Source organism: Podarcis vaucheri (genome assembly GCF_965113315.1).
Source record: "Podarcis vaucheri genome assembly, chromosome: 1".
Taxonomy (NCBI): Eukaryota; Metazoa; Chordata; class Lepidosauria; order Squamata; family Lacertidae; genus Podarcis; species Podarcis vaucheri.
Genome location: NC_138759.1, coordinates 135254313 through 135266543, shown reverse-complemented (window position 1 = coordinate 135266543; position 12231 = coordinate 135254313). Strand labels below are relative to the sequence as shown.

Sequence of the window (12231 nt, the reverse complement as noted above, 5' to 3'; positions counted from 1 at the left end):
ACATCTTTTCCTGCTTTCAATCACCTTTTTCTACCGTTTTCCCACTTGTCTTTCGGTATGTTCATTTCATGGATTTAAATGCAACCACAGCAGGTGCTATAACTCTCTGGGCGTTTGACTTTATCCATGAAGGCACATTCTTTCATGGTCTCCCGAGACAGATGCCAACAACAGTTGAATAGAGTCCAACACAATTTCCCATTCTATTACTTTTGCTACATTCTCTGCCCTCCCCCCGCCCCAGTATTGAGCTGCTAATATTTTTGCTATTGATAAATACAAATTCATTTTTTCTGTTTCTGATCCAATTCCGTTTATAAATCCCAATAGAATTCTGGTAGGGTCCAACAGGACTTCTGTCCCTGTTATTTCCTTAAAAGTTGCCACCATCTGCACCTATGAATAACTGGATATTTGCACTGAATTTGCATCGTATCTGTCTTGTGATATTTATATCTCCAGCTTTTCATTTTGCCTTCTAACTAAGTATGTTTCATCCTCCATGAAGTCATGTACCATCTGGCTATTATTTCATTTGAATTTTCCAATTAATTTATGTTTAATGTCTTCCACACACTCTTCTTCCATATATATTCCCACAATCTCACTGTTTCCTTATTTAGATCAGTAGACTGTATATCACAATGCATGTTCTTCCATTCATTTACGTTTATCAGTAAATTCTACATGTTAGAGGTCACTTTCCTTGCATTAACATTTATTCCCTTATTCTTTTATCTTGTGCCCAATTTATGGATTGAAAATATTGATATATTGGAAATTTTATGGTATTCCTTTTTTCAATCAACTCATGATTACGAACAAGTACTACTTCTTTGACTTGCTTACCTTAAACTTACCATCCAGGAGGGATGTGTGCCAATTGTTGCTCTTAGATTCTCAAGTACAGTCAATTATCATTAAAATCAATCTAACATCACATTTGCATAACTATTATATCTCTCCACCCCACCTTTTTTTTACTGTAACTGAACTTCCATTTGGGTTCTCTTTTCATGTGTTGATTTTGAAAACGGTAAAGCAACTTCAGCAATATGCACATATTCACTAATGATATTCTTACAAACTAAGAGATATTATTCTATATCACAAACTCCTTCTTAACCATCTTTATAACTAGACCAAAATTAACTGAGAGGATATAGATCCTCTAAGCTGGATGTTAGCCACGTGCCATAAAATCAAACAGGCGTTAATGCCACTTTACTTTCAAACAAATTCTATATCTTTGTCCTCTTCTAAGCAAAACCAAATAAATTCTGTTTTGGATCTATTTATCGTATATCATGATACCTTCCTGTTTCCTGAATCACCCTCTTAAGTACTTTCAGTTTTTGACATATCTAACTTTCCCTTTGCTTGCTGGCTTATTTCTTATAGCTAAGCCAAAATTCCCAACAAAAACAACAAAAAATGTAGATGAAAAGTAGACATTCCCCTCTTTCTAACTGGACTTACTTCTGCATTGTTCCATTTATTAATAGTTTTGTACTTGCTTTATGATACATTGACTTTTTTCTTCTACTTCAAATTTACTTAAAACACCATTAAAAAAAATCTCTTTCCACCCTGTCGTAACTTTTCTGCATCAAACACTGTCAAAGTAGCTGGTTGTTGATTTTTACGACTTTCATAAACTAAACTTACTGCTTTCCTTTTATTGGTTTTTATATACCTTCCCTTCTGGCAACTCCTGCAGCCAAGCTTCTGCCCAAAGTACCGCTTTCCTTTCCTTTGGGTCCCAGCCTGTTCTTCAGCTAAGATGTCCTTTTCCTCAGCCCAGGTTTGAAGCTTATTCAACAAAAACCTTCCATAGGCTTTTGACCCAGTATCCAAGAGACTAACTGGGCTATGATTTTTAGGATCACTTTTTTCTTTTTTCTTTTTACAGAGGAACAATAATATTAGACCACCATCCACCAGGAATGTTCCCTGTCCACTTGATATGAGAGAACAACTTAGCCAAAATGGGTGCCAACCAAGAGGAGTTAAATTTAAATATTTCCTGGGAAAGCATATATTCCCCATGAGCTTTATCTGTTGTTAGGTTGAAGCAACCAATCTCCTGAGATGTCACAGGCAAGGGAGGGCCATATAAAATGAGCCCTGGTGGTGGTGTTGTTTAGTCGTTTAGTCGTGTCCGACTCTTTGTGACCCCATGGACCAGAGCACGCCAGGCACGTCTGTCTTCTACTGCCTCCCGCAGCTTAGTCAAACTCAGAGCCCTGGTGGTTGCCCTCAAAATACAACTGTCCTATGATAGCAGGGATTTGGGCTTCCAGGTGAAGCTTGGAAATACAGAGAACTGAATGGACCAAGTTCCAGAATCTTGCACCATCCTTTTGACTTTCAGCCACACCCAACTTCATTCACCTTTATCTTGAATCTGCACCTTTCCCTTATTTTCAGATTCTTGTGAAATTATTTCTCCTTTCTTACATTGTGCATTACAACCATCAGTACAGGAGCTGCTTCATCTAAAACTATGTAAACCCAGGCTTATTCCTTGTATGGTTGTCTATTACCTCCGCTTCTTACATTCAAACCCCTTTCTTCCATTCAGGGCAACTAATCCCCACCCCACTCCATTTTTATTAGTGGATTTTTTTAATGCAGATATAATAAAAGAACAAGAAAGAGGGAAAAGACCGAAAAAACACCAGCAGCACCCATTAACAATAAGAATAATCCATCAAAAATTATAACTATCAAACCTAGTTTTAACACATACATTAATAAATGACATCCATGTGTCCAAATAGGTTTCTGAGTGATATTGTTGATTATAAGATCTTCAGATCACTGAGTAATAGATGATCAGAATTAAGAACCACTTCTGTTGTCTATCTGTTAGACTCCACTTCACAGGAATATACATTCATAAATATCGAGGATTTTTCCAAGAAAAAGTTAATACAAACATTTCCTTCTTTTCTGAAAGAAACAATTCATATTGGCTTTTTAGATATAACAACAAATATAACACCCCCTCACCCCCATAACAGGTATCAGGTTGTACATTAACATTACTCTGGTGAATCCATACAAACTGAGCAAATGCCCAGCATATAATGTTCCAGGGACAGCAGAAAGGTGGTTTTATCCATCACAGATAGGCATTCCCAGTGGAGAATATAGTTCAAGCCGTGCTGTTCCAGATGACCATACTTGCGAAAGTGCTTTAGATAATTTTATATTTAAGAGCAGTTTGGTGAAATCGCTCCTCCCTTCCACCCATAGGGTGGTATGCTAGGTCTCACTGTTGCTTCTCTTACTATTGCAGATACTTGAGCAACTCACGTCTTTTAGCAGTCTGACAGTTGAGTCACAATTTCTATAACAGTAATCAACTAAAATGGATGGAGAGAACTACCCAGCTGCCATTGGTTGTATTTCCTTCTTGTCATCAGACACTTTTGTATGTTGCTTTGGCTTCAGTTAGCATGGCAGCCCATTAGCCTGCATGACACAGCACATAAAAAGAGCCAACCCTCGAAAATCACTCGTCAATTTGGGAAGAGGAAGGGGAATATATGGATTGGGAGTAGAAAGTCTCTTCTAGGCAAATATGTTTCTGAGGGGGAACCACAGGGTGGACTGAGCCAGGTCGCATGGAAGAGGACAAGGGCTTTGGGCCACTTTAAAGAGTGAGGGGGTATAGGTATTGAAAATGTTTTGCAACTGTATTATAACTTCTGAATAAATGTTTTTTGAATTAAATTATCCAAAAAAGAAAAGAAAGAGAGTGAGGTTAGGAACATTTTCGAGGGTTGAGGATAACTTTCCTGCTGCTCTGGTGGCTGCTTTCAGAACCAATTGACATACCTGTTAAAGATACTTTAAACATATTCTGAAACAGATCTTTGTGTCCCATCATCATATTTCCTGCTTTCTCTGGCCAGCTTCTGAGGTGCAGTTGTCCTTTGTGCTTCAAAGGGCTCACTGAGAAGGATTTCAGTGGTGGAGCAACTGATGGGATAGGTGGGAATCTAAAGAACTTAGACCGCGTTTTGCATTCAAGGACATTTTGACAGTATATACTGAACCCCTTATATAATACATTTTAAAAAGTTGGAACAGTTACCTTGGAAGTTGAAGTAAAACAGGGTCCCCCACCCGAAATGTCCCCCCCCCACCCAATCCACTGCTTTGATTTGCAGAGCTTGGCTACTAGCATGTGACTCAGTTTTTGAAAGGGAAATAGCATGCTTTCATTTTTTTCAGAAAGAAATCTGGGGTCTTGGGACAAAGAACATCACAACTTTCATCATTAATTTTAAAAAGTTACTTTTCCAGTTAAGATACCGGTTAAGCAGATACTTCAGTATGAAGAGAAAATGTTGTATCAAAATCAGGTGTAATCTGCCCCCACCCCGGCTCAGTGTCTCGTGCTGTGGGTGGGCTGGGCTGGCACACCCAAACTTTGCAAACGGCTTCTTGATTTCTGTGAGATAATGAGGATGAAATCCCGCATCCACTTATTTGAGAGGAAGTGCCTTTGAACTCAGTTTGGCTTCATGGTGTATATATATATATATATATATATATATATATATATATATATATATAAACTAGGAGACCAGAAAATGCCAGAGGTTGTATGACATAAATTTTATAAAATTCAGACAACATTATTGTACCATTTGATTCTTTCAGCCTCTATAAATGCATTAAGGGCTTTTTTGCGTTGTTATTTTTTTTAAACCAGGAAATCATTCGGCTTCTTGACTATAACGATGTAGTCCAGTGATTCTTAGAGCAATTTATAGCTACATTGCTTGTTGGTATATTTCTTTTGTCATAACATAGCACTACAGTGGTGCCCCGCAAGACGAATGCCTCGCAAGACGGAAAACTCGCTAGACGAAAGAGTTTTCCGTTTTGGAGGTGCTTCGCAAAACGAATTTCCTATGGGCTTGCTTCGCAAGACGACAATGTCTTGCGAGTTCCTGCTGTTTTCCCCCCCTTCCCCCCTTTTTCTAAGCCGCTAAGCCGCTTATCAGCTGATCCGACCAGCAGATAAGCCGCTAAAAGCTGCTAATAGCACTAATAGCGCTAAGCCGCTAATCCTTCAATGGGCTTGCTTCGCAAGACAAAAAAACCGCTAGAAGAAGAGAATCACAGAACGGATTCTTTTCGTCTTGTGAGGCACCACTGTACTGATAAAAGTGGTCCCGCACATTTCTCCCCTTGTGGTGTGGCTGTTTCTTATGCTTTAGTGCCTTTAAGCTCTCTTGCCCCCCCCCCCCACGTTTCTATTCTTGGAGCTCCCTGGGGTGAAGAGCAAGGCTGCCATTTCTTTTCCATAGAGATCTCTTTCCAGTTGCCCTTGAGGACTGAAGTGCTGCTTTTTGCTCTTCCCTAAATGTGGGGAAAATGAAGTATGGCAGTTCACTAATAAGATAAGATCAGTTAATCCATACTTTCTTCCCTTCTCTTCCTGGAGTTGTGATACCTGACTGGATATCCACATCTCAGAAAGAGGGGAAATAAAAGCATCTGAATGATGCTGCGCTTGACATAGTTTTGCTTGTGCTTCGCTCTAATGGAGTGGCCAGCTGCTGCCACTTCATCAGAAAGGGGTTTTTAAAGGGTTATTTTGCAAACGTAGGTACAATATGGGCAGTTTTATTTTAGAGACTGTTAGTTACCACTAAGAAATGTCATTTTTCCTTTATCCAGCTATTTAACTGCACTCAGATTTGAATTGTAAAAAGATTAACCAAAATGTGATGCAAATGCTCCTCCTAATAAGGTTTATATGTTATGTTATTCTAACATACATTTCTCCATTTATAACACACCTGCCTTAATGACGTTGGAATATTTTGGCCACACATTCTCCAGTAATGGAAGCAGACTGTTCATGTCTTTATGTCCTACCTCAAAAGAGGAGTGTTCCAGTTTTTCAGCCATTGTTTTAAAGGAGTGTGACATAACATGATTGACATGTTACATTGCACTCATTTTCTTTGGAAAGAGAAGCTATACAAGGTATGTGAATATTTCTTCTTGTTGAGAGCCCTTCTTCTTTCTCGCAGGTATCAGTAATGCTGAAGCCCGCCAACCAGGAAAAGCACCTAATTTCAGTGTAAACTGGACCATAGGAGATGCTGGTCTTGAAGTGATTAATGCTACAACAGGCAAGGACGAAATGGGCCGTGCGTCCCGCCTTTGTAAGCATGCTCTGTACAGTCGCTGGATGCGAGCTTATGCAAAGGTATATTTTGGCAAATGGGTAATTGGGCACCACATCTGTATCAACAGGGCATAAGCATTTGGGCTTTGAATTTACTGGGCAAGCTGTATCAAAGCTGAATGTATCAGAAGTTTGATGCACCCATAAATTTATTTGTATGCCACCTTTCCATAGTTCAAACAATGCTCAAGGTGGCTTAGAACATGGAAAAATGCATACCTACAATGATAATCGTAGTCATAAACAATAAATAAAATATTTTAAAATACACAACCACACTGAACAATTTCCACATCAATCACAATACGATTACAAGATCTCAACCCCCTCCAACATCACCCCAGCCCAAGAGTCTGTTTAGCAGCCTCAGCTTTTGTAGCTGGTCATTCAGGGCCCTACCGTCCCAGACCAGGCAAGGAGAAGGTCTTCCAGAACTCATAGCCAAGAAGGGATATTTGCTGCTGTTCCTCCAAGAATGGTGGCCACTGTGCCCGAATACATTGGCTTTCTGTAACCATAGAATGGTCGAGTTGGAAGGTACCCAGGCGGCCCTCTAGTCCACCCCCTGCATCACAGCTAAAGAATGTCAGACAGGGGGCCATCCAGCCTCTGTTTAAAAACCTCCAAGGAAGGAGAGTTGACCACCTGAGATAGTCTGTTCCATTGTCAAACAGTTTTTACATCAGAAAGTTCTTACGAATGTTAGTTTGAATCTCCTTTCTTGTAATTTGAATCCATTGGTTTGGGTCCTACCCTCTGGAGTAGCAGAAAGCAAGCTTGCTTCATCTTCCATGTGACAGCCCTTCTCCAGGCTAAAGGTAAAGGTACCCCTGCCCGTACGGGCCAGTCTTGCCAGACTCTAGGGTTGTGCGCTCATCTCACTCTATAGGCCGGGAGCCAGCGCTGTCCGCAGACACTTCCGGGTCACGTGGCCAGCGTGACAAGCTGCATCTGGCGAGCCAGCGCAGCACACGGAACGCCGTTTACCTTCCTGCTGGTAAGCGGTCCCTATTTATCTACTTGCACCCGGAGGTGCTTTCGAACTGCTAGGTTGGCAGGCGCTGGGACCGAACGACGGGAGCGCACCCCGCCGCGGGGATTCGAACCGCTGACCATGCGATCGGCAAGTCCTAGGCTAAATATACCCAATTCTCCCAACTGTTCCTCATCAGGCTTGCTCTCCCAACTCTTTAGCCTATTGGTTGTCCTCCTCTGCACACCTTCCAGTTTGTCAATCTTTTTAAATTGTGGTGCACAGAACTGGACACAGGACTCCAGGTTTGGTCTGACCAAGGCAGAATAGAGTGGGACTATTAGTTCCCTTGATCTGGACACTATACCTCTGTTGATGCAGCCTAGAATAGCATTAGCCTTTTTGCTGTTGCATCATGCTGTTGACTTATGTTCCGCTTGTGGTCCACAAAGACTGCTGCCATGTCAGGTGTCCCCTGTCGTTTATTTGTGCATCTGGTTTTTCCTGCCTAAGTGCAGAACCTTAAATTTTCTTCTGCTCTGGAGGGTAAGACTTGAAGCAATGACTTCAAGTTACAAGAAAGGAGATTCTGACTAAACACCAGGAAGAACTTTCTGACAAAAAGAGCAGTTCAACAGTGGAACAGGCTCCCTTGGGAGCTTGTGGACTCTCCTTCCTTGGAAGTTTTTGTCCCTATTGAAATTCATTTTGTTAGTTTTGGCCCAATTCTCCAACCTGTGAAGGTAATCTGAAGGTATGTAGGGAGTTCACCCCTTCTATTAGGTCTACTCTTTTGTTGCCAAGGTGACAATAAGTGACGTAGAATTGTAGAGCAGGAAGGGATCGAAAGGGATGCAGGAATCTCAGCTAAAGTATCCTTGACATGAATAAACAATAGGTGATAATCAAGTGTAGAAAGTTAAAAGTTTGATTTCCCCATTATTTGTATTTGATGGGGAGATGTTACAGTCAAAAACACTGACTTGAATATTGGTCCTAACTTGGAATATTCTAAAGATTTAAAAAGTTTTTTACACTGCTTGAAAACAGATTCTATAGAATTTTAGTAAGCCTAAGAAGGAAATAAAAAAGTACCTCTCAACTACATAAAAACATGCCTGCTCTTTATGCGAACAGTAAAACATTTAATCAAGTACCATATTAAAAAGTTCAGGTAACTCATGTCTTATGCGGGGGTTTTGTTCCTGGGATGGCACGTAGACACAAAAACACAAATACTCAAGCCCCTCACTTGGAACTGTCCCCCATGCAAACAGTCTTACATTCTGGAGCTGGTGCATCAAATGGGTCTTAGCCCCCCAAGGTTTTAAGCTCTCTGCCTTGCTTACTGGGCACACAGGTCCGTCCAAGATCTCATGAGTAAGCGCCCAGTAAGGAAATCTAGAGCTTGAAAGCTCCCTTCACATTGGTAAAGCTCTATCCAAAAAAAGCTTTAAAGCTCTCTGCCTTGCCTATTTTGCTCTGCACTGCTCATGTACCATATGGGCTCTGTGAGGCTCTCGTGAGATTTTGCAGGGCCCCCCAAGTTCCCGTGAGATCTTGCAAGAGCCTCTCAAGGCTTGAAAGCTCTCTCCACACTGGGAAAACCCTGAGCAAAAAGAGCTTTTAAGCTCTCCACTTTCCATGCATTTAATTTGTATTATTTCAACTGTCTGGCCTTCTGTCACATAAAGTTGAAATTGCACATGTGAAACTTGTAAGTTGTGAGTTACTTGTACTTTAAACACATGGAATGTTAGGAACTGCCTTGTTGGGTGATGTGGCATGTTTCTTGCTATTCTTCATGGCCAGTTTTTATTTTATTTTCATGTTGAGATAAAACTATAGCACCTGTTTGATCAGAGCACTGCTCTAACCAGCAAGGCATGCCGTGTCCCACATGCGACTTGAAAGGCGCTCCAAGTGGAGACAGCTGGCCTGGAGGTTCTGGTGAAGCACCTGATATTTGTGCATAAGGATCTCCACTAAGGATAATTCCATTATGGCTGGAAAAGACTTGGCCCTTCTAATGTAATCTGGGTAACCAGGTTCGCGTCTCCGCTCCTCCACATGCAGCTGCTGGGTGACCTTGGGCCAGTCACACTTCTTTGAAGTCTCTCAGCCCCACTCACCTCACAGAGTGTTTGTTGTGGGGGAGGGAGGGAAAGGAGAATGTTAGCCGCTCTGAGACTCCTGAAGGGGAGTGAAAGGCGGGATATCAAATCCAAACTCTTCTTCTTCTTCTTCTTCTTCTTCTAAAGAGACCCTACCTACTAGGAGTGCAAAAGAGCCAGCCAGACTTTGTCAGCTGCACAGTGTAGCAAGCCTATGGCATAGTTATTCTGTGTCCCTTGCATGGAATGAGTTTAGGGCAGGGGTCATCTTTCCATAACTGCCCTGGTGTTCCTGAAAAACCTCCTTGAATTGTTCTACTCTTCACGGCCCTCTCTCAGAGCAAATCACTCCATCAAAGCTGAATTAGAGCTGCCTGGAGCAGAATAGGTGGGATTAAAATCCAATTAATTTTTCTTGGTTAGTAGGCATTACAGTTTAAAAAAACCACAAAATGGGGGGGAGGAGAGATGGGAAGTTTGGGTCATAGCTTTGGATTTTGATTCATAAATAAAGAGAAAAGAAAAGAAAACATGTCCTAGGTATTATTTTGCCAACTGCTTAATAGTTGTGCAGTTTAAAAAATATTATATTGAAATGATAAAATATTTGCTATATGTAACAGGATTCTCTTTCTTTCTAATCTCTCCAGCTTTCTTCCAGTCTTCGTTCAAATGTCAGTAAACCAAACATGTACCACGAAACAAAGCAAGCAGCTTCCGAATATCAAACTGCCAAAGAGTGTTTGTTCAAAGCATTTTCAAAGGCAGGACTTGGCGCCTGGGTGGAGAAGCCCATAGAACAAGATCAGTTTTCCCTTGTAGTCTGATCCATGGATGCCCTCTGCTTGGAAAAGGGAATAGGATGGAAACCCTGACGTCAACATTTCATCTACACAGCTGAAACAGCAGCTTTTAGATTTTTATTGTGGTTTTTTTGTTGGGGAGAGGCTGACTTGAGACCATTTTTTTCTTTTGCTAAAGTATTAAAACTTTTGGAAAACTGATAAATACAATAACTAGTCTAGAATAATGCAAAATTATTCCATTACCTTCTGAGGAACTATTGTTTGCAGGGGGTGGGGGAACCCACAATGCAATTCAAAGTGATACATCTGGATAATTTAAATTTTATTTTACTGCATTGTTACCAGGTGCATGATTAATGTAAACCACCTAGGATTTTACACAAAACTTTGACTAAGTGGTTTGTTTTTGTGTTCTTTTAGAGCCCAAGATAGATTATTTATGTGCTTCTTATAGATTTTTATTTTTTAAATAATTGAGCTCACAGAACCAGACTGGAGTTTGGCTAGCTATTTTCCCCTGCTTCCTTGCTCTTTAAAAACCAGCTGTTGAAAACTTTGTCTCTCTGATTTATGTATTTATTATTGTGTGATCCAGTTTTTAACATACCACTTTTTATTCCATTTTTAAAGTACTTGTCTTCACTTCCCATTTACACATATTGTGAAGTTATTGTTTTTTTACCATTGTAAACTGGAAACTAAATATTTGTAAGCTAACAAATTCTTTTTACTTTGATGTATGAAAACCAGCTTAGAAATAGGCGGATTGTGTTTCACAGGAACTCAGTGGAATACAACAGTAATATTACCAGTGATGTGGCAATTTCAAAACACTCATTTGTGAGGAAATACGCTGCCTTGCCAAAAACCAATTCACACACGAACAGTACTAAGGGCAAAATAATTTTAAAATTGCGCACTTCAGAGACCTAACTTATTTTCGGTGGAACTGTTGTGTTCTTTTACACACACTAATATAAGGGTACCAACCCAAATTGTTCTGAAATGATCTGTTTGATCTAGTATAATAGGAATACCGTATTTTTCACTCTATAACACGCAGATTTTTTCTCCTAAAAAGGAAGGGGAAATGTCTGTGCGTGTTATGCAGCGAATGTGTGGTCTCTGGAGCCGAAAAATAAGGCAAAAATCAAACCGCGCTTCAGGGAGAAGGGAGCTCCGTGAGACAGGAAGCTGTTGCTTTCCTGCATTCTGCCTCAGGGTCTTACTGCCCACCCGCTTCTGTTTCCTTGCTGTGTTTGCTCAAACGGAACAAAGAGCAGGGAAAGCCCCTCCCCTCCAGGCAAGCAGAGGGGAAAGCAGAGCGTCCTTCCTTCTAATTCCTCTCCCTGCTCCGGAGGGAACAATGTTTGTGAAGGGAAGAGAGATTACAGGTTCGGCTTAAAATTCTGATTTGACTTCCTGCTTTTTGTTTTTGGAGACACACAGCATTCAAATATGCTTTCTTCCATTTAAAAGGATGAAATCCTTAAACAGTGGCTGGCTTGTGTGGGTGGGTGGGGGGGAACTATTGCCTTCCTTTCCTCATGTTATAGCCCTCTCCTGCATTCTTAGCCTTCTGTGTTTTTCCTTCCCTCCCCACTTAAAATGTGGTTACAAAGCATGGATCCACATGGATCCTCAGGATCTTTGCATTGGGTCACCCCAAATTCACCATCAGAGCACACAGCATGTCCATGGCTACAGCCTGCCCCCCCAAAATCACACACCCATTGTTGCCTGGGGCTGCAATGGTGCAAAAACGTGGTTACAAAGCATGGATCCACATGGATCCTCAGGATCTTTGCATTGGGTCAGCCAAAATTCACCATCAGAGCACATAGCATGTCCATGGCTACAGCCTGTCCCCCCCAAAAAAAATCACGCACCCACTGTTGCCTGGGGCTGCAATGGTGCAAAAACGTGGTTACAAAGCATGGATCCACAGGGATTCTCAGGATTTTTGCATTGGGTCACCCCAAATTCACCATCAGATCACATGTCTGTGGCCACAGCATGAAGCACAAAAATGATACGTCCACTGTTTCATTCAGAATATTTTTTCCCTTGTTTTCCTCCTCTAAAAACGATGTGCGTGTTATGGTCAGGTGCGTGTTA

The 12231-nt window shown here is 41.1% G+C and overlaps 1 protein-coding gene across 4 annotated transcripts in view; it reads left to right on the top strand.

The window, feature by feature from the left end:
- ADARB1 (adenosine deaminase RNA specific B1) overlaps positions 1 to 10991 on the top strand; it is a 56877-nt gene extending 45886 nt beyond the window's left edge. For 3 of the 4 annotated variants that reach the window (XM_082239379.1, XM_082239380.1, XM_082239378.1), the window contains 2 exons: positions 6063 to 6241; positions 9958 to 10991. In XM_082239379.1, the coding sequence (XP_082095505.1) occupies positions 6063 to 6241; positions 9958 to 10134 (356 nt within the window). In that variant the 3' untranslated portion in view covers positions 10135 to 10991. Of the gene's footprint in view, positions 1 to 3304; positions 3408 to 6062; positions 6242 to 9957 lie in introns of those variants that run through there. The other variant, XR_014223797.1, reaches the window with a different exon arrangement.
- The last annotated feature ends 1240 nt before the right edge of the window (positions 10992 to 12231 follow it).